This window comes from Sceloporus occidentalis, unplaced genomic scaffold, assembly GCF_023333645.1.
Source record: "Sceloporus occidentalis isolate IW3139 unplaced genomic scaffold, rSceOcc1.0.p SCAF_4, whole genome shotgun sequence".
In the NCBI taxonomy this organism is placed as follows: domain Eukaryota; kingdom Metazoa; phylum Chordata; class Lepidosauria; order Squamata; family Phrynosomatidae; genus Sceloporus; species Sceloporus occidentalis.
The window spans coordinates 190,005,201-190,027,480 of NW_028316984.1; the positions used below are offsets into that span (position 1 = coordinate 190,005,201).

Here is a 22,280-nt window from a genome sequence, read left to right on the forward strand (position 1 = left end):
TTGGTCTTCCATTTGTTTTTGACATCAGATCCTAAAAGAAGCCCCGGCCAACTTAGAAAACAGTCAGGAATTATGGGAGCTGAAGTCCAAAGCATCTGAAGGACCAAAGGTTGGAGACCACTGCTCTAGTTTAAAGATACATCTCTGAGTACCAAAATCACAATAGTCCACACCATAGTATTTCCAGTTTCTATATATGGTTGTGAAAGCTGGAGAGTGAAGAAAGCTGAAAGGAAGAACATAGCTCTTGGGATATTATGCTGGAATAGAGTTCTACAGATACCACGGACCACTAAAATGACAAATGGGTGGATCTTACTGCAAATCAAGCCTAAACTATCCTTAGATGCCAAAATAACTAAACTGAGTCTATTGTACTTTGGAGATATTTTGAGATGAGTTGACTCATTGGAAAATGCAATAATGCTCAGCAAAAAGAAAGCAGTAGGAAAAGAGAAAAAACTCCTCAGTGAGTTTATCACACAGGAGGAATTTCCCTTAATTTTGAATGAAAAGAAAGTGGGGCCAGAACGTATTCGCGTGAATTTGCTAGTTCAGCGAATTTACGTGAATTCAAATTGCGTTCGAACTGACATCTCATTGTCCGAAAATAGCTTGCCATTGCCCGAAATTGCGTGTGATCACCTCTCACGCAATAACGTGAAACCCCATGATTGCGTTCGGATTGACTTCCCATTGCCCGAAATTGCGTGTGGTAGTCTATCACCCAATAACGTTAAACTCCATGATTGCGTTCGGATTGCCATTGGATTATACTTCCAATTTCCCTTGTCTGATAACGTCCTCTGTCTTAAGCCAAAAGTGACTTGAAGGCACACAACAACAATAGCAACAAGGAAAAAGTTCCCTTTAGGGCTTCCAGCTCCCAGATTCCCCTACCCAGCCAGCCTAGCTATGCTGGCTGTCTGTGGGGTTTGCAAGATTATATTGGTAAGAATTTTGACAGGATTTTAACCGTTATGGGGGTGTAGGGCAGACTAAGATGTTCTTGAATAAGTTCTAAAGTGTTCTTTTATACATCTCTGATTCTCCTTGTAAGTGCTGAGCAAGCAGGCTTAAGTCTACAAAAGCTCATGCTGCCAACTTCTTTCTTTCAGTTAGTCTCAAAGGTGCTACAAGATCTCTCTACATACTGATTTTATAGACTAACATGGCTGTATCTTAGAATTCTTCTGTAAAATTAGTTCAGATTTAACCAACAGTTAAGATAAGCTGTTGATATATTGAGGCTGCAGTGTGTAACTGACATGTTCTTCTTAGCCGGTAAGATGCTCTCTTTAATTAAGCTCTCCCCCAGTTAATTGAAAAACTTTTTAAAGTCTTTAGTTATCTTTTATTGTAAGTTCGTGAAAAATCTCCAAGTAGCAGGTGTAGTCTTCTAAGAGGCATTCCTGTGTTTGAGAAAGCTGTGTGCCTCTTCTCATTAGATTGTGAGGGTTTTAACTCCTATGTGCCATCTGTAAAATAGCTTTCTTTCTTCAAGAGAAATGTTTTATTGATACAGTTTATTCATGTTAAGGCTGCAATGCTGTGCGTACTTGTATAGACGTTTGTATAGAAATTTTAATATATTTTAAATTTTAATGTGTAATGTTTTTAAATGTTTAAAATTGTTTGTTTTTAATTAAATTTACATTTATAATGCTTTGTATTGCTTTTAATTTGTACTCTTTTATATTTTGTTAGCCGCCGTGAATATTGGGAGAAAGGCAGGAAATAAATAAACAAACAAACAAACCTTTCTTTTAAGTAAGACCTACTGAACTCAGTAGGGTTAAGTAAATGAGTGCAGGATTGCACTACATATTAAATATATCTAGCTTTCACTGATGTGAGTGGAGATCTTTATGATTTTTTTTAAAGTTGAAATCTCTAAACAAGGTGGCAATTGTGGAATCCAGTGCTGAAGACCTTGCAAATGAAATAGTGGGTGATTTTTTACTTGATGCACTGTTTTTTCATGTAAAAAGCGGAGGCAGAGGGGCATGATTTGATTCATGACCTGTGCGCAGAGGCATTAACCCTGTTATGCCATTTTCCTAATTATAAGTCTTAAGTCCCCCCCCCCCCCAAAAAAAAACCCCGTGTATTTGCTCTGGCGGGGAAAATGTATAAAGACCTATATATTTTCCTCTATAGTGGGGCAAATAGCAGCTTCAGGAGTTGATTTATAATGGGAGAAATGATGCAGGGGCAAAGGGTTAGCCCCCACCGTCATCCATGATCTTGAATGAAATCAGGAAACTGAAATGTTGCAGGAACATAGAAAAGGAGATCTACTAATGGGTTTTCTTTGCTTGTCTCTTTTGGCTCTGAAAGAGTGAGCTATTGAATCCAGCCTGATTTATAAATCTGATTTACAGATTTATTGAGTGGCCTCAGCCATGCCCTTTGGGGCTGTTCACTCAGCCTCAGAATGTCCTCTGGCTAGAATACTGGAAAATACTTCTGGACTTGCTGACAAGACTGTTGCAAGGCTTCCCATGAATGCAGCAGTTTGTCATTCTTTTATTATTATTATTTGTTTGTTTTTTTAAGCTACCTATTAGTGATATTTTGTCTGTGAAAAAGTAACATAAAGGGGAAGAAGGTCAGAGGAAAAGGGTTTTATAGGAATATATTTTGCAGACAGCTTGAAGATTATGTGTGGTAACCTAACCATCTTTTTCTTTTTCTTTAAGTTGGAAAACTTAATGCTGGATAAAGATGGGCACATAAAAATAACAGACTTTGGGTTGTGCAAAGAAGGGATCAAGGATGGAGCGACGATGAAGACTTTCTGTGGCACACCAGAGTACCTTGCACCAGAGGTACTGTTGCATTCTCTTTATTGTGTAGTCCCTAAATCTTATATACTTTATAATACATTGTTTGGGGTCTTTATTGTGTACAGGTTGAGTCTCCCTTACTTGAAGTGCTTGGAACCAGAGGTGTTGAGGATTTTGGTTTTTTGTTTGTTTGCTTGTTTGTTTTTTATGGTTTAGATTTCAAAATACCTATATTTGCATATATGTACATAATGAGATATCTTAGAGATGGGACCCAAGTCTAAACACAAAATTCATTTGTGTTTATATGCACCTGATACACATAGCTTGAAGGTCATTTTATACAATATTTTAAATAATTTTGTGCATGAAACAACATTTGTGTACACTGAACCATCAGAAAGCAAAGATGTCATTATCTCAGCCCATGAAAAGAAGTTTTTTAAAAATATTCTGCATTTCAATATTCCGAGTAAGGGAGACTTTACTTGAACTAGCAAAATGTTTATGTGCGTGCATGAAGGTCTGCGTATATTGCCAGCAACCCAAAATCCCTGCTGACAAAGCCTAGTTTGCACAGTGGCAAAAAGAACAGGTTTTAGTTTGACTACAAGCAAGTTACTGTGTGTTATGCTTTATTTTTCCCTTTAGTACTTCATGGCAGTCACTCACTTACAGGAGAGAAAATAAAGGGTGAAGGAGAGCAAGGAGCCTGCATCCTTTCTCTGACCTAGGTTTGGGCTAATGACCAGATTTCTCAACTCTGTTCTGGACTTTCAACGTTCCTAATTTGGCCCATAGAACTTAATGGGTGCCACTGAGAATCAAGCGTGTTTTTGTTAATAGTCTGAAACCCCTATTTGCATAGCTTGGACTCAGGAATTAGCAGATTGATAAAGGAACAACTCTTTGACAGCAAAAACTTTCCAAATGTGGACTTTTGCTACTAAAAAATAAGCCAGAGGATTGGAAGATAACTCAGTGGACATCAGTGCATATTGTGGCAGTTTATATTTTTGTCCCATTTATATTTTTATTCTTCTAAAGAGCTAAAGATTCTTCTCTATGCTCGTTTTAGCATCACAACACCCCTGGAAGTTAGGCCGAGAGAGGTTAGATTGTGGCCATCAAATGAGCTCCATGGCTGAGTTGTAATCTGAACCTTTCTGAATCTGCAAAAGTGGGGTAATACCACAAACCTATGCTTCTACTGTGCAGTCACGTAGCTCTTTCAAATAATTTGACAGGCCTAAAGGTAGGGGGAGACATCTTCCATTAGTCCATTTTTCCCCACCTATCCTTCCAAATTATTTTATTGCCACGGAAAAGACATTAAGGAAGGAAAAACAAAATAGCTACATAACACATTTTGATTAGGAGCTACAGTCAGGTTGTTAATTGGTGCTAGCTATAGGGAGCACACAACTCCCTAGTTTCAGGAGCTCCATTGGCTGCCAGTCTGTTTCTGGCCACAGTTCAAAGTGCTGGTTTTGACCTATAAAGCCCTATACAGCTAGGATCCAGGTTATTTGAGGGACTGTATCTCCCTGTATGAGCCTTTCTATGTCTTGAGATCTTCTGGGGAGGCCCTTCCCTCTGTCCCACCACTGTTTCAGGTTCATTTAGTGGGAGCAAGGGAGAAGGTCTTCTCAGTAGCTGTTCCCATGCTCTGGAACCCCCTCCCTAGAGAGGCCAGGATGGCCCCATCCCTGTTGTCCTTTCAGTGGCAGGTAAAAACATTTTTATACTGTCACACTTTTTCAAACTGACAAGGGTTGGGCTTTTAAATGCTGTGCAATTCAGATGTCAAAGTTTATATAGCGTTTTTAATACGTTTTAATATTTTTAATGTGTAATATTTTCAACTTTTTACATTGTTTTAAATTTTATATCTACATTTTAATGCTTTTGTAGTGTTTTTAACTTGTAGTGTTTTAAATTTGATGTTAGCTGAGTTGAGTCCCTATAGCGAGAGAAAGGAGAGATATACATTAATGTATAATATAGAATCATAGAATTGGAAGAGACTGCAAGGTCCATCCAGTCCAACCCCTTGCCATGCAGGAAATCTAAATCAAAGCATACCCATGGTCATCCAGCCTCTGCTAAAGACCTCTAAGGAAGAAGACTCCACTACATTCTGAGGGAGTTTGTTCCACTGTCGAACAGCCCTTGCTGTCAGGAAGTTCCTCCTAATCTTGAAGTGGAATCTCTTTTCCTGGAGCTTGCATCCATTGTTCCGGGTCCTAGTCTCTGGAGCAGCAGAAAACAAGCTAGCTCCTTCCTCAATATGACATCCCTTCAAGTATTTAAACAGGGCTATCATATCACCTCTTAACCTTCTCTTCTCCAGGCTAAACATCCCCAGCTCCCTAAGTCGTTCCTCATAGGGCATGGTTTCCAGACACTTCCCCATTTTGATTGCCCTCCTTTGGACACGCTCCAGTTTCTCAACATCCTTTTTAAATTATGGTGCCCAGAACTGGACACAATATTCCAGGTAGGGCCTGACCAGAGCAGAATAGAATGGGACTATTAGTTCCCTTGATCTAGACACTATACTTCTGTTGATGCAGCCTAAAATCGTATTGGCCTTGTTAGATGCCGCATTGCACTGTTGACTCATGTTCAATTTGTGGTCTACTTGGACTCCCAGATCCCTTTCACACGTAGTTTCATTCAGCCAGGTGTCACCCACCCTATATCTGTTCATTTCATTTTTCCACCCTAAGTGCAGTACCTTACATTTCTCTGTGTTGAAATTCATTTTGTTAGCTTTGGCCCAGCTTTCTAGTCTATTCAGGTTATTCTGAAGTTTGATCCTGTCCTCAGGGATATTAGCTATTCCTCCTAATTTGGTGTCATCTGCAAATTTGATAAGTATACCCCCAATTCTGTCATCCAAATCATTGATAAAGATGTTGAACAGCACTGCCCCAAAACAGACCCCTGTGGGACCCCACTGGTCACTTCTCTCCAGGATGAAAAGGAGCCATTGTTGAGCACCCTTTGGGTTCGTCCGGTCAACCAATTACAAATCCATGTAACAGTTACATTGTCTAGCCCACATTTCACTAGCTTGTTTGCAAGAATGTGGGCTAGACAACGTAACTGTTACATTAATATAATATACAGTTGTCCCTCCATATTCGCTAGGGTTAGGGGAACAAAACCCCCATGAATATGGAAAAACTGCAAATAACAAAAACGCTGTTTTTACCTGAGAGGACACCTCTCTAGGAATCTCCAGTCCAACTCTGTGGTCAATGTCCAACAAACACTGACCATAGAATGGCACTGGAGTAGCTACAAATGGTCTTTCAGTGCAACTTTTCGTTAAAGTTGACCACAGAGTTGCACTGGAGGACCTAGACAGTCCTAGAGAGAACATATTAATGAAATCCGTGAATAATCAAATCTGCAAATATCAAAGCCACAAATATGGAGGGATGACTGTAATATAATATAATATAATATAATATAATATAATATGTGTGTTTGGAGCCCTCTGAATGCACCCAGTGAATGTATGGGAATACATTTTCACTGCCCAAAAGCTGTTGTGTGGTTCCTTTCTTGCACAGACACCATCTTGTTTTGGGCATTCAGTGATACGTGTAAAGTTCTAATGGCCTTTGTCACCTGGTTAGTGGGTTAGTGTTCATTCTATCCAGAGATCATGCACGAGCAAACATCCTCTGTCCCATGAAGTCACTCAGCCTTTTTAAAAAAGAGAAACAGGGAGGAAAGGCCAGGGTTGAGTTCCTGGCATCTGTTTGTAATCGGAACCCAGCTTCTGAGCCTGTTTGTACAGTTGCTGCATAGTTGTTTTAGGGTCATGTTGGAATTTGGTACAGGGGTGGCAGGGACTGCACCATGTCAGCTTTGATGTGTCAGATGTATCAGTCACCGTGGTGTTTACAGCTGTTGTGCCCTTCTCTTCTAAATTCTTCTCACACAGCTGTTGGCGTTGTTGGCTCCCAACCTGACAAGCCACTTATTTTAAGCAAAATGACCTTCTCTCCCCGCCCCACTTAACTCTGCTCACTGCGGTAAATCACGCCTGGAGAACAGTCCATAATACCGATAATAACTACTATGTTTTTCTCATTCCTTGCTGCTCTGTTCTAAACTTAGAACAGTTCTCCTGATATGGAATGTTCTCTTGATATAGTTCCATGACTGTGATCAGTATCATTCCTTATTCTGGATATATCATATGTTCTTTCCCCACATTGGTAGGGTATGTAGGCCAGTAACTCTCTTCCATATAGGGTGCTCTTTGGATGCACGTAGTCATGACATCATCAGTAAAATGTGGACCCAAGTAACAATGATGACATCAGAGAAACAATAGAAGCTAAAAAGTGAAACTAGTGTCTGCTTCCCGACTAGCTCATGCTCTTCAGAGTCATATGACTGATGTGCACTGTTGGAAACATTACGCTGGGTAGGAGGGCACACATGATCTAAATCAGCTGGGCTGTTCTTACCATTGTATGAAGCCATTTGAGGGTATGAAGCCAGGAAGAGTTCAACAATGTCTGTTGGAGTGTGGAGGTGCTGCTCTGTTGCCCCCAGTTACCTGGCAGTTGCTATTGCTCATGGAAGTTCTTACCTTTTGTACCACCATAGCTAGAAGTAAAATGGGTGGTTACTGTATTGATGAGCCAATTCTGGATGTTGCCCCATTTGGTTTCTGCCCACTTAGTGGGGTTGTCAGCGATCTTGAATCACATAATTCATAACTCTTGCCTGTCATGTACCGGCTAACCTCAGTTCAAAAACCACATAGTTCAGCAGGTTCAGAAAACTTTATTCAGAAAACTAAATTTGTTCACATTATAACAATGTTGTCAGGACTGAAGCGGTTTTTGATTGCACAGTATATTAGAAGGACAAGTGTTTCCCATGCTCAGCCCTCATTCATCTTCAAAGCAAAGGATTCTTCTTTCCAGGACTACTTCCTCTCTTTTTCCTCTCTGTACCAAGTGTCCCCATTGAACTGATCTTGATAGCTCACAGCGCATATTTTCTCCCCTCACATTGGTTCATTAGCCTAGCTCAAAGAAGATAATCTTTCCACCCACCAATTGTGTAGCATATCCCATTATCCAGTATTAAAAAAGCATATACAGTATATATGGCTAGCAAGCAAGGCAGATTCTATGATCCTGACAATGCTACATTGTCTTGCAGCTGTAGTCGTGAACAGTGTGACCCTAATTCACAGCTGTGTTGTGAAGATGAAGCTGGGAGGAAGGGGGCCACATCCATGGACAGAGAAGGGTAAACCACAGCCATGTGTGCCACTTCGAGCTTATCAAAGGAAAGGTGGACTGTAATTGTAACCAGTCAGTGACCACAGAACATCTACAAAAAATCATCCTGTGGCCCTCTTCCTTAGTCAAAGATTTCCCATACCCTGGTTCAATTATTGATCAGAATGGAGACTGCAATCAAGAAATCAGAAGAAGACTAGGGTTGGGAAGGGCTGCTATGAAATAGTCAGCATAGCTGACTTTGAGTGTTGGACTACAGGTTTGGAGACAGAGTTCAATCCTCAGGTCGTCTATGAAACCCATTGGGTGACCTTGGGCAAGTCACACTCTCTCAGCTTTGGGAAGGCAATGGCAAACCTTCTCTGAACAGATCTTGTCAAGAAACCCCATGATAAGGTTGCCCTAGGGTCGCCATAAGTCGGAAATGCCTTGAAAGCATACAACAACAAGAAGCTATGAAAGAATTGGACAAGATCATTAAACTTAAAGACATAACTCTGAACACTAAAGTGAGGATCATCCAAGCCATTGTATTCTCTATCACCATCTATGGATGCAAGAGCTGGACAGTAAAAATAGGAAGTAGATCAACTCATTTAAGATATGGTGCTGGAGAAGAGTACTGAAAATACCATGGATAGCCAAGAAGATAAACAAATGGGTTCTAGAACAGATCAAGCCTGAACTCTCTCTGGAGACCAAGATGACTAAATTGAGGCTGTCATACTTTGGCCACATCATGAGAAAAGACAATGATGCCAGGAAAGGTAGAAGGCAGCAGAAAGAGAGGAATACTGCATGCTAGATGACTAGACTCAATCGGGGAGGTCATGGACCTGAACCTTCAGGACTTGAGCAGAGAGATTGAGGAGAGGTTTTGGAGATGTCTCATCCACAGGGTTGCCATGAGTCGAGGTCAACTCAAGGTCTGCAAACAACAACAAGTAACTGTTTATAACATCAACAAATGCCATGTGCTGTATGCAATATTTCAGAGGAAGGAAGTGTCAAAACCACCTCTTAGTATTTCTTGCCTAGGAAAGCCCTATGAAATTCATGACAGGCAACTTGAAGGCACATATACATACACACATAGTAACTACTGCTTGTTAGTTGAATTGCACAGCTGTTAGTATGATGCTTAGGGTAATCTTCCATGATGTCTGCCCTGCCCCTTTTAGCTTGCTGCCAAATACTTTCACAAATAAAATTGAGAAAACCATCTCTTGGCTGCAAATCTTTCTCCCGTCCCAGGCGAGTCTGTGTGGGTCATCCCAAGAGCACTGTACAAATTTGGGAGTAATACAGCCTTGTAAAAAAAAGCTTGTAATACTGCCTTGTAAAAAGTTTTTGGATCCTGTTGAAAGGATCCTGTTTAAAGGAAGTTTTCCTGTTGTTCATTTAGCACTACATCTGTTATGATGGGGGCAGCGGGGAGGCCAGCTATTATGGAGCCAGCTGAAAGGGACCTGGGCCTGGGCAACAAGCGCTTTCCGGGAAAGGGCACGACTGGTTGATAGCAGCAGGCAAATCTTGGGCATATGAAGTACCAACCCTCCCCTGCCTTCTTCCCCGATTGCTCATAAAGGATGATGAGGCTGGCTCCTGGAATCCTGGCAGACCCAGCAGCTGTGTTGGTCTTCTACATATATGGGGCAGCTGTAGAGCCAGCTGTCGCTCGGTGTTCGAATCATACGGCAGAAGATGCTGTAAATAGACCTGCGTGGGGTAATCCAATACCTGGCAGCCTCTGCCTTTTCACTGCAGGCTGTCTTCCAGGTTTCAGCAGAATTTTTTTCTTCTTTTTCTTGCCTCTCTCCCTTTACAAAGCAGAGTACTGAGCAGTTAGCGACACAGTGGAATGGATTGACAACAGAGAAGAGCAAAATCATAACAGTTTGATGTCTTGACTTTTAGTGTGTTCAGTGCCCTGCACTTGTGATGTGATCATGCTGCCTGTGGAGGGTATACCAGTCTCCCCTTGGGCTTGTAGCGCTTGCATTTCCAAGCTAAAAGGGACTTGCAGTGGAGCTTCATAGACTGCTTGATATGCTGGGCTGCCTTGACCCATAGAAGCACCCTATTCATTAACCACCATGAGATTTCTCATCTGGACAGGGCATGGTGATTGGAGTCATTGGAGATGAGTCAAGAAATCAGAAGAATGATTGGAAAGGACTGCTGTGAGAGAGCCAGCGTGGTGTTGTGGTTTGAGTGTGTTGGACTACGACTCTGGAGTCCAGGGTTCAATTCCTAGCTCAGCCCTTGGGTGACCTTGAGCAAGTCGCATGCTCTCAGCCTCAGGAAGGCAATGAGAAACCTCCTCTGAACAAATCTTGCCAAGAAAACCCCACAATAGGGTCCCAGTAATTCAAATTGAAGTCACATAAGGGTCTCCAGAACTTGGAAATGACTTGACGGCACATAACAACAAAGTACAAAAATAGGTTGAATGTTTTGGGGGGTTTGCATAAAAATATCTGCACATCACTAGTGTCTTTTCCCTTTGTGAAGCAAAGCATGTGCACAGCTAGCAAAGAATAACTGGCTGATAAATCGGAAAGACACAAATGCCTTGTCCGAAGCTTCATATTATCATATTTATCATATTTCAGCTACGATTTCTGCAATTTGTACAAAAACCTTTCTTGCATATGTGGAAAATCATGAGACCACAAAAAATTATCTTGCAGGTGGAGGCGAAAAAACAAGGAAGAATTTGTTTTGAAGAATAAGGATGTAAGGAAGTGGGGAGAACAATGTGACACAGCCATGGTTGCAACAATAAGCTGTTTAGCAGGATTGTAGTTTTACTGCAGCCATTTGCAGGACTGTTGCACCCATCACCCTCAGCCATTTGGCCATTGATTGTGCAGAGCTGTAGCCCAACACACCTAAAAGGCTGTGGGGGAAGAAGAGGAGACAACAGAGGAGACCTCACTACCCCTAAGGTAGAGGGGCAGGGCTGATGGAGACAGTTTTAAGAGGAGCTAACATTAGCATGATGTTGAAAGTGTTTTCAGATCTTTGGCCAGTTTGGTTAAGAAACTTTCAGTGTGGGGCAGCCAAACTGAATTTCTGATCAGGTTTGGAGAGCAATTGTAGTACAAGAGGAGAGCCAGTGTGGCATAAGGTCTTGATTGTTGGACTAAGATTCTGGAGACCAGGGTTTGATTCCCAGCTTGTCTGTGAAACCCACTGGGTGACCTTGGGCAAGTTGCATACTCTCAGCCTCATGGGAAGGCAATAACAAACCTCCTCTGAACAGATCTTGCCAAGATAACCCCACAATAGAGTTGCCGTATGTTGGAAACAACTCGAAGGCACACAACAACAACAGTAGCACAAGAACAGGCATGGTTAGGAGAGTTGGATGCATGTTGTGAGTTTAGTCCCTGCCCCTAGCTAAAGGGCCCCCATTTTTTAAGCCATTCTTCGTAACATCGGATATTCCTCTTAGCCAAGGGAAGCTAAGTTGGCTTCCCCCTTTGCTAACTTTTTGTAGCAAAGTGTCCTCTTTATTTCAGTAGGCATTTGGAAAGTGATTATTTTATATAATAGGTTTTCAGTTTTAGCGCTACACTGCTTTTAATCTAGCTTTCTTTTTTTTTATATATATAATCTTTATTGCAATATATAATTTAAAAACAGAGTATACAGATTTATGTTCTAACAGACCAATTATTATATACTTGTACTCTGTGCTCCCCCTCCCCCCCATTTCGCCTCTTAATCTGTCATTACTTGCTCAGCTAAGTTACATTATTCCTCAACAGTGTTAATCACATTTCTCCTATGTCTCTCGAATACCCCCACCTCTCTAGCTTATCTATTGAGATTATACCTTTATCTTTCTTCTTCGTGCACCAACTACAAGACAGTATAATTTATCATCCATTTCTATTTGTTTTCCTTGTGTCTATTATCCCTTTATGTATATCTCATTCAGTTTTAGCCATGCTGGATCTTCCTCTGTCCCCTCCTCACTTTTAAGCTTCATTGTTAATAAATCCATTTCAATCACCTCTAAACATTTCTCTAACCAAAGATCTATTCCCGGTGGTTCTTCCCTTCTCCAAAATTTTGCAATTGTCATTCTCGCTGATATGACTAAATATAATAATGGCTTGATTTTTTTCCTCAGTTCCTTATCTTCTACTATATTTAATAAGTACACTTCTGGTAACATAGAAAATTCTATTTGTATTATTTTAGTTATTTTTTTATGTACTTCTGTCCAAAATTTATGAATTTTTGAACACATCCACCACATATGGTACAAGCTTCCTATACTTTTTCCACACCTCCAACACATATTTTTCCCGTTTTTATACATTCTTAATAGTCTGTTAATCTAGCTTTCAAATGAATTATTTATATGATTTTCTTTCTATAGGCAAATATTATTTTAGTCTTAACTTTTAGTAGATTTTAACCATATGTGGTTTTACTTACATTTCTTTTTATTCCTTAAGGTACCTTGAATCCCACTCTTGGGAGAAAAGGCAGAGTGTGAAGGATTAATTGATTGAATCCAATGACTACACATGTCTGTAACATGAATGGGACTCAGACTCATTTAAAAATCAGTGGGAGACCTTTGACCTGAAGCTCTGACATTCTGGCTTTTGCAGGTGCTGGAAGATAATGATTACGGCCGTGCAGTGGACTGGTGGGGCTTAGGAGTTGTCATGTATGAAATGATGTGCGGGCGGCTCCCTTTCTACAATTCAGACCATGAGAAGCTTTTTGAACTCATTCTCATGGAAGAGATTAGGTTTCCACGGACATTGTCGCCTGAAGCGAAATCTCTTCTATCGGGTTTGCTGAAGAAGGATCCTAAGCAAAGGTGAGACTATAGCATTCCAGCTTTTTGACACAAGAGCATGCTAGGCTTTTTAATTGTTTTTCTGGAGGAACAGAGCTTGTTCCAGTGACACTCTGTTGTCCATAAGCACAGATAAAAACACAACATGGTTTTCTTGTGCTGGGAATCTTTTCATCTGAGAGGGTTGTCTTCTTTGGTACCACACAAGAGCTTGGAAATATTACCATGCTAAACTGTAACTCCCAGAACTGGGAGGTTATGGGAGCCGTAGTACAAAAGAAACCAAACTGTCCCAAACTCTGGAATAAGTATTGATATGAACAGGTGGTACAGAAAGTACCACCAGGATAGCCACCAGAGTTGAAGCAGACAGTTGGGATGTTGAGAGCCAGTTTGGCATGGCTGGAGAATTGGATATTGAGAAACTTGGACCAATGTTCATGGTGATTGGTAAAATTACTTTTTTATATTACAGCTCTCAAATACCTTCATGTGCCCATGCTGGCTAGGAGATTATGGGTATTGTAATCTAAAAAGTGGCTATTCAGAGATCTGTCCTTTCAGCTGATTATAATTTGTAGATAGCAATACCATAACATTGTTACCCCAGTGCTTCAGGAGAGTGAACAGTACACTGGGTGTTATTAACAGCCTGAAGAAGGCATTAGTCCAGTCCCTATTACTTGAATGCTGAATCTATACACTACAACTTAGTGGAATATCATTTTTAAAGGAGCAGAATGTAATCAGCGCAAACCATAAGAACATAAAATACCATAACCATCCTGTACTAACTGTTGTTGACATTTCTTCTAACAGGTTAGGTGGTGGACCTGATGATGCCAAGGAGATCATGCAACACAAATTTTTTGCTGGCATTGTGTGGCAAGATGTATATGAAAAAAAGGTATTTATTATCTTCAGATGTGGCATTTAGATGGTTTGTTTATTAAAATAGTCTGCCCTCTGACATGCACATGCCATATATATTCTGTATGTCTATACACAAACACACCACAGATTTAAGCTGGTTTCATAGTTGTTGCATAGTAGTTCTCAGTGGGGGCATGGCTTTGGAGCTGGCAAAATTCTCAAGCTGTAACCAGACTTTAGACCACAGGATTCATTTGAAGGAGCTACAACAGCTGAACTGATAGATATTTCACTAGAGCTTCAACAGAACAGTTTTCCAGTAGCTTTCATCCAATTCGTATTACAGTTCCATATGCCCTTTAACAGTATATTTAAAACTCACATTGGAAATCCATAGTACTTATCATGTAGACTTTGTATTGGTTGCATAATGATATCCAGTGGAGTTACTGATATGCAGTGGTCCAGTGCATAATGGGAATAAATGTGCATTGGGGCAGTCCCCAATGTGTATCCAGAAACTGGCTATGAAGAGCCAGAGCACAACAGGAGTACCCAGTGCACATTGGAGTACTTTTTGAATTGCCCAGATATACATCTTTGCAACCCAGTAACAGGGTTTTGTTTTGTTGTGTTTCTGCAACATAGCTACAGATTTGTAATGTTACAAAATATAGACTGTAATGTACAAATATCTCAACCCCTGTTATTAACAGCTCTAATCAAGTCTTGCAGTCTTGGGGACATGGCTTCCTTGCTTTGAATCCATCCGCCTGTAATGCAGTCATCCTCTGCTGAGCTTTATTCTATTTTCCAGCAAACCATGTCATTTCATTCAGAGAGTCTGGAATATCAACATGCAAAGCGATCTTGTAGCACTTCATGTTCCTTGCAGCTGATATTGTGTGGTAAATTGCATTGCTTATTATTTATTTCTGTCTGGGCATGACAATGGAAGCCTTCTATGTAAAAGTCTATTCCATCCACCAACCATCAGGAGGTGTCCATGTGGAGTTCTTTTACAACTCTAAGAGATATTGTGATTTATGTTAATGTGACATCCATTAAAGTGTTGTGCAGAAAGGGATATCTTTGTGGGTTGTTGTCGTCCTTGTATTCCTTGAAATATAGGCAGTGGAAGAAGGCCTTTAGATCACCACAAAAACATACAGTGGATCCTCCCTCTACGCGGGTTTGCCATACGCGTATTTGAGCATACGCGCATGGCAAACCCGGAAGTTGTTCCTAATGGCGGCGCGCGTGCACGCACGCCGCCATTAGGAACAAAGTCCCTCTCCTCCCCTGCTCTTTCCCCTCCGTCCCTCCCTCCCTCCCTACCTACCTAAACTAACCTACCTTCCCTCCCTCCCTCCCTCCCTCCCTCCTTACCTGTGTCGCTGCTGTTGCCGCCGCCGCTGAAAGTGGCCCAGATGCAGCCTGGAGGTCTCTTGGCCTCCAGAAGCAGCACCCAGCCGTTTTGTGGCGGCGGAGGCCGAGGCCGCGAGGGAGAAGAGGCTTGGCCTTGTCCTCCTCGCGGCCTCGGTCTCCGCCGCCGCAAAATGGCCGGCTGCTGCTTCTGGAGGCCAAGGGGCCTACAAGCTGCAGGCGGCTCTTTAAGAGAGGCGGCGACCAGGGAGGAGGAGGCCAGGCCCCGTTCTCCCTGGTCGCCACCGCTGAGGAAGAGCCGGCTGCAGCCTGGAGGACAAGGGGCCCTTGTCCTCCAAGCTGCAGCCGGCTCTTCCTCAGCGGTGGCGACCAGGAGGACAAGGCCAGGCCCCTTTCTCCTGGTCTCCGCCGCCGAAGGAGAGCCGGCTGCGGCCTGGAGGCCCCTTGTCCTCGAGGCTGCAGCCGGCTCTTCCTCAGCGGCGGCGACCAGGGAGAACGGGGCCTGGCCTCCTCCTCCCTGGTCGCCGCCTCTCTTAAAGAGCCGGCTGCAGTTTGGAGGACAAGGGCCACTTGTCCTCCAGGCTGCAGCCGGCTCTTCCTCAGCAGTGGCGACCAGGAGGACAAGGCCAGGCCCCTTTCTCCTGGTCGCCGCCGCCGAAGGAGAGCCGGCTGCGGCCTGGAGGCCCCTTGTCTTCCAGGCTGCAGCCGGCTCTTCCTCAGCAGCGGCGACCAGGGAGAACGGGGCCTGGCCTCCTCCTCCTTGGTCGCCGCCTCTCTTAAAGAGCCGGCTGCAGCTTGTAGGCCCCTTGGCCTCCAGAAGCAGCAGCCGGCCATTTTGCGGTGGCGGAGACCGAGGCCGCGAGGAGGACGAGGCCAAGCCTCTTCTCCCTCGCGGCCTCAGCCTCCGCCGCCACAAAACGGCTGGGTGCTGCTTCTGGAGGCCAAGAGACCTCCAGGCTGCATACGGGCCACTTTCAGCGGCGGCGGCGACAGCAGCGGCGCGGCGACACAGGTAAGGAGGGAGGGAGGGAGGGAGGGAAGGTAGGTTAGTTTAGGTAGGTAGGTAGGTAGGTGGGAGGGAGGGAGGGAGGTTAGGAAGGAGGGGAAAGAGGAAGGAGACTTTTCTGTCCAATGGCGGCGCACGTGCACGCGCGCCGCCATTGGACAGAATACTGCTTTGAGCATACGCGGATTTTGGTATACGCGGGGGGGGTCCGTAACGGATCCCCCACGTATACCGAGGATCCACTGTATGTGTGGATTTAGAGGGGCAGAAGGATAACCCCTGTGACACAACACACTTGTCTGCCTGACTCAGGGTGTGGTTTGATAGATTTACAATATTGTCCATATTCACAGTGCTCCTGTTGTGTGCTACAAGACTATGTTGTGTGCTACAAGATCCCTTTGCATACATGTCATTTCATGATAAGTTGAAAGTATGATAGCCAGCATGGTATAGTGGTTTGAGTATTGGGCTGTGACTCTGGAGGCGAAGGCTTGATTCTCCACTTGGCCATGAAACCCAGTGGGTGACCTTGGGCAAGTCATGCTCTCTCAGCCTCAGGGGAAGGCAATGGCAAACCTGTGAACAAATCTTACAAAGAAAACCCCATGATAGGTTCACCTTAGGGTCATCATAAGTCAGAAATGACTTGAAGGCACAAAACAACTTCAGGTAAGTTATCCGGGCTTCTAGTGAAAGTTCTGATTTCATTTGCTCTCAGGTCTATTGATTTGCCTTTTTGGCAGCCCACGGTATCCATAAATTCTTCTATAGCACCCCATTTCAACTAATTGTAGTTCCTCATCCCCCACTATCCTACTTTCCCATCAGTCCAATCATTAATACCATGCCATGAATTATCCTAACGTTGGTTTTCACTTCTGTGTCTTTATACTTGAGGATCTTAACTAATTCCTTCATTATTTATGTTTGCTTAATATTCACCTTTAGAATTTAAATTTAATTCAAGCAGATTTAATCCTGCTTTTGTACTTCTTCCATAAATTTCATCAGGAGTTGTTCCAAATCTTTGCTGTTTTCTGCTAGCAGCTTAAAGGGATTTGTGCCCCAAAATTTTCAAATGCCACTTCCTCCATCACATTTTTGCCACTCTTCTTCTAGGATTCTTCTAGCTTTTGAGACTTTTCTTTTCTTTTTTCTTTTCTTTTCTTGCACTGCCTTTTAATACTTTAACATCAGTCCATTGACAGTAATTATTTTGGTAAAGTTAATAATACGGAGTCATCATTTTACTCAGTAATGATGAGTTAGTAACATTTTTTTAAAAAGGTAAATATGACAGATTAAATTATTAGACACAGGAGGAAGGCCAAACCTCACCACTTGAAAAGTATTGAATTGAGCTCATGTGGTATAATGATAATTACTCAAGCCATTAACATCATTGCCATTTAATAATTTTAAAAATGACTCTTGAAATCTTTTTTTAAAAGTACGAATTAAGAGTAACAGATTGTTTTTTTACAAATTACAGTTGACCCTCCATATCCACAGATTCTTTATCCACAGATCCAACCATCCACAGCTTGAAAATATTATAAATATATAATAAATATATAAATATTTTTGATATAAATTCCAAAAAGCAAACCTTGTTTTTGATATTTTATATAATGAACTTCATTTTACTATACCATTGTATTTAATGGGACTTGAGCATCCACAGATTTTGGTATCCACAGGAACCAAACCCCTGCGAATATCAAAGACCCACTCAATTTCCAGTTTTTCTCATAGTTATAAAAACTTTAAGCAGCTAAAATGTCCCAGGAATAGGATGAAAACTTACTGGTGCTGCTACATCAATTTTGCCTTGAATATATGGGTTGTATTGCAGGTGTTCACTGTCTCAGCCCTTGCTCTTACATTCCCTCAGTCCACACAACCATGTCTTTCCTAGTGTGATTTTCTATTGCCCTCTAGTGTCCAGAAATGTTTACAACTGGTGTAGTGCATGTGTAGTATGCAGTTGTACTCAAACCTCTTACCCTTGGGACTCCCCTTTACATCTACATGAGGATCTCTCTCTCTCTCTCTCTCTCTCTCTCACACACACACACACTTGATATAGTATATGAATAAAAATATTTAGTATGTAGGGTGCATATTTTCATTCAGACATTCACTTCCTTGAGTCCCTGTATTAGGAGAAAGGTGGGATATAAGTAAATTGTTGTTGTTGTTGTATATTCATATTTTAACATTTTATAAGGAAATATCATAGTTCAAATTAGAATAGTTTTTTAAAGAAGTAAATTCAATATTTAACTCAACATATTTACCAATTTTACACATAAAAAAGTTTGGGGAGAGGAGGAGGGATCAGGACTTCCAAGACACCCCCCTCTTACCCTGAGCCATTCTCACATGCTCCCTGAGGGTCTCAACCCACTGTTTCAGAACCACTTCCCTAAAGGCACCAGAACCTGTCTGATCTTGGAAGTTACCTGGATCAACCATGGATAGTACTTGAATGGGAGACCACTAAGAAATAGGTGCTGTAGGCTATATTTCAAAGGATGTAGCTGTTAGAACTACTGTACTTGCTTGCATAAGAAAACTCTGTGAAATTCATGGGGTCTCTAAAAGTCAACAGGTGACTTCAAGGTACATATACAGATAGTGTCTGTGCATTGATGGAAAATAAAATGTTTTGACTCTGGTAGCAAAGATTGTTTCATCTAGAAGGCCTGAGGATAGCTTCTTCATTAACATTTCATTGAGTTTTGAGGTCAGCATAGACCCTTCCAAGTGTACCTGCAATTCAGGTAAATTAAAAAACCATGTTATCAGATGAGAAAGATTCACCATTAGCTCACCATTTTACCATGTCACCATGTTTCTCTTCTTCCTCCTTTAAATCCATAAACCTCTCCTTCCTGTCTTCTTTTCTTCTTGCATCTGAGTTAAAGGGGCAAGGAGAAAGAGGTGGGAGTTGTCGTCTAAAATTTAAGCACTGCCCAATGCCTATGTTCTTTCTAATTTGGATGTATTTTCCCCCTATGTCTGCTTAGTTAAGCAAATCTGGTATTCCTCCCAACCATATATTGAGGGGAGGCAGGCATTGGATATCATTTGCCTTCACCACCATTGCAGAAGTACAATGTGGTTCTGTGTAGATTTATATGGCAGAAAGCCCCACTGAATTCCATGGAATTTATTCGGTGGTGGTGGTGGTGATGTAAGCATTTCTAGGATGGCATCATTGATCTCATGGTTTTATCCTAAATTCGATTATGAATTCCAACTAAAGCAGGCCTGTTGGAACTCCGGAATGGTAAGACAACATCTATTAAAATATAATTGATTCAACAGAATTTACTCTAGTTAAGACTGACCATTGGGTTTTAGGCTTAGGGTTCCTCTAACAGGCCACTCTCCACCCATAGAGTGGTAAAACTCTTGGCGCAATGTAGTAACATCATCTAAGAAGGAAGTTGTATTCATTGCTTGTCTTCTGGAGGGACCCTTGTTCATCTTAAGTTCCCTTCAGTTGAAATAGATGATTTCCCTCTGGGCAACTCATGCCACATATTGGAGTTGAGATTTTTGCTCCCTTATCTTCATCATGCCATTGCCTTGTCATGAATACAGATTTAGCACCTCTGGCTCTCAGACTGGATTGGGAAGTTGCCAATTGTACTTTTATGAGTACAGAAAGCATGCTTAGTCCATACAGATATGTTCAACCATAATGGCAGGTTAAGGTATTTGTGTCCCCTCTTCTTCCCCCCTCCCTTTAAAAATACTGATGGTTGTTCATTTTGGACCTTCATCTTCATCTTCTACTATTTCTTTTTGTAATTTCATTGCACAGATTGTCTGTCATAGAGCAAGAATGTCAAACAGTTTGGCCTGCTAGATGTTTTCTGACTGTAACTTCCAGTTGACCCTGGCATCACCACCAGTGGTAAAGGATTGTGGGAGTTGTAGTCCATAACCGATGGATAGCAAAAGGTTTTCCACTGCTGCTCTAGCATGACAAAGGACTCAATGTTGTTCTGTTGATCAATCTCAGTTGTGTGTAATTTTCATGATCTTCAATTTATTTCATCCCATTTCTGCATCAGTTTGCAATTTTTTAAAAGTCCATACAGAAAATTGTATGCATTAGCATGTGTACTTCTCATAACATGTTCATTTCTGTAGCATTTTCCCCTAATATACTCTAGTACATTGGTGTTGTTCTCACTAATGCACAACATTTTTGAGTGCACTTCTCCTAAGGTATGAAACCTTTTTTAAAAAAAATAGGAAGCTGAATAGAAAAATTCAAAGATGTGTGAATGGTGAAGGATCAAAGTGTTTCAGGGCATATTTAAAGAGCAAAATATCCAGTTTCCCCATGCGCTTGCATCTCCCTATCGGCATAAACGCAGGACCAAAGGCCCGATTTGACTGCAGATTATCTTCATGTGGGAAGGGCAATTCCACAACCGATCAGGGCCACCCTTACTTTAAATTGAATTTTAAAATCTCATCACTCGCTCCAGATCTTCCCCAGAAAATCTGGAGCACTTTGGAGTGACACCAGGTAGCTGTCTACATAGTGTCCTGCTGTACTGTCTACTGCTTCTGGCACAGGCCACTCCTGGTAAGATCACAACAGAGTGCCCAGCCATATGATTGACACTGGGCACTTTTTTTCTGACTTCAGAGGGAGTGACCAAAGCTGGCAGCAGTGGGCGGCACAATGAGATGCACAGTGGCATCACTCCAGAATGCGCAGGTAATGGGGGGATTTGTGGGGAGCTTCAGGGATTGAATACTCCAGGAACAGATTGGAGAATTCTGACTGGTGTAGACCCACCCTCAGTTGTGATACAGGTTTGGAATGTGTAGAGTAGATAGGCATTGAAATGAAAGCTGGACAAATTTCTCCCCCACTCCACAGCATGCATTTCCAGTTTGAAAGGAAGCTAGATAGCATTGTTTGCCAAGACCTTGGACAGCTGCTATTGAAGTGGGTAGACCAGAGGTTTCACCCAATGAAAAGTGGCTTCAGATGCATCTGCTGCAAATCTATTTAACCGGATGTGTCCTCCACCCTGCCAACCTCATTTTCAGCAGGAGGCAGAGTCAGGAATAGCAGTAATGAAGGAGAAGGCAAGTGAACAGGAAAGGCAATAACCCAGTTGAATGCCTCAGAAGAAGAAGGATTCCTCCCATCTCCAGTGACCAGCTGTGGAGGTGATTCATTCTACAGCAGGAGGAATCAGAAACAACAGTTGAATGGCCAGCAAGATGATACCTTAGTATTCCCTTTGCTGCTGTACTGCAGTCATGTGTACATACTTTTTTTAAAAAAAAATGCTCAGAGATGCTGCAGTAAAGTGATGAAAACCAAAATCAAGTAGACTCACAGTTTTGGTTCTCGGCTGTGATTATTGCAAATCATTGCATAACACAACATCTGAATTTAGCCCATTAACTTGGCCCATTTGGGATATAGTGCTGAAATGTAGTTTAGTGCGACATAAATGAAACTCAAATTCATGCAGTCCCTCTCCCATGTGGTGTGAACACAAGGAGGAACTAGAACCACCTACTGTATGAGTCTAGAAATTTTAGTCAAAAAATTGTCCCCAAAATCCTGAGTCGATTTATCTACGGATCAATATATGTACTATACTTTAACTCTTATTTAAAAAGGAGTCATCCCGTGATGAAAGTCAAGCATGTAGTCCGTCCTGGAAGCACTGATCCTTCTCTGTTTTCTCATCCATCCAGCCTTTAGGGTGCACGCAAGCAGTTATACCTGCTGGATTTTTGTAAGCTCTTTAGGATTGTTTTCCTCTGCTTCATCCTTAAGATTTTTTGTTACATGCCCCTAAGTTTTACCTTTGACCTATCCATGAGTCATATAAAAATCTATAATTTTGGCCCCAAAATCTGCCCTGATTTATAGTCGACTATATATGGTACTTGATTTTATTCATTAAGTAAAAACTAGACTGCTTGTCATCCAAAGAGACATCTCCATTCAAGTTAATATGAACTCCGCATTATGCTGAATTGGAAAAACCTAAATGGTTTAAAACCAGCCTCAGCCCATCCAGCCCCCCCCCCCCCGAACCCACATTTGTTTTTGTTTT

General features: G+C 41.9%; 1 protein-coding gene across 10 annotated transcripts in view; it reads left to right on the top strand.

Moving 5' to 3' along the window:
• The window catches only part of AKT1 (AKT serine/threonine kinase 1), a 161,438-nt gene that overhangs the window by 132,272 nt on the left and 6,886 nt on the right, over positions 1 to 22,280 (top strand). For all 10 annotated transcript variants that reach the window (XM_089522671.1, XM_089522668.1, XM_089522674.1 and 7 more), the window contains 3 exons: positions 2,703 to 2,831; positions 12,706 to 12,920; positions 13,719 to 13,806. In XM_089522671.1, coding sequence (XP_089378797.1) covers positions 2,703 to 2,831; positions 12,706 to 12,920; positions 13,719 to 13,806 — 432 coding nt within the window. The remainder of the gene's footprint in view (positions 1 to 2,702; positions 2,832 to 12,705; positions 12,921 to 13,718; positions 13,807 to 22,280) is intronic.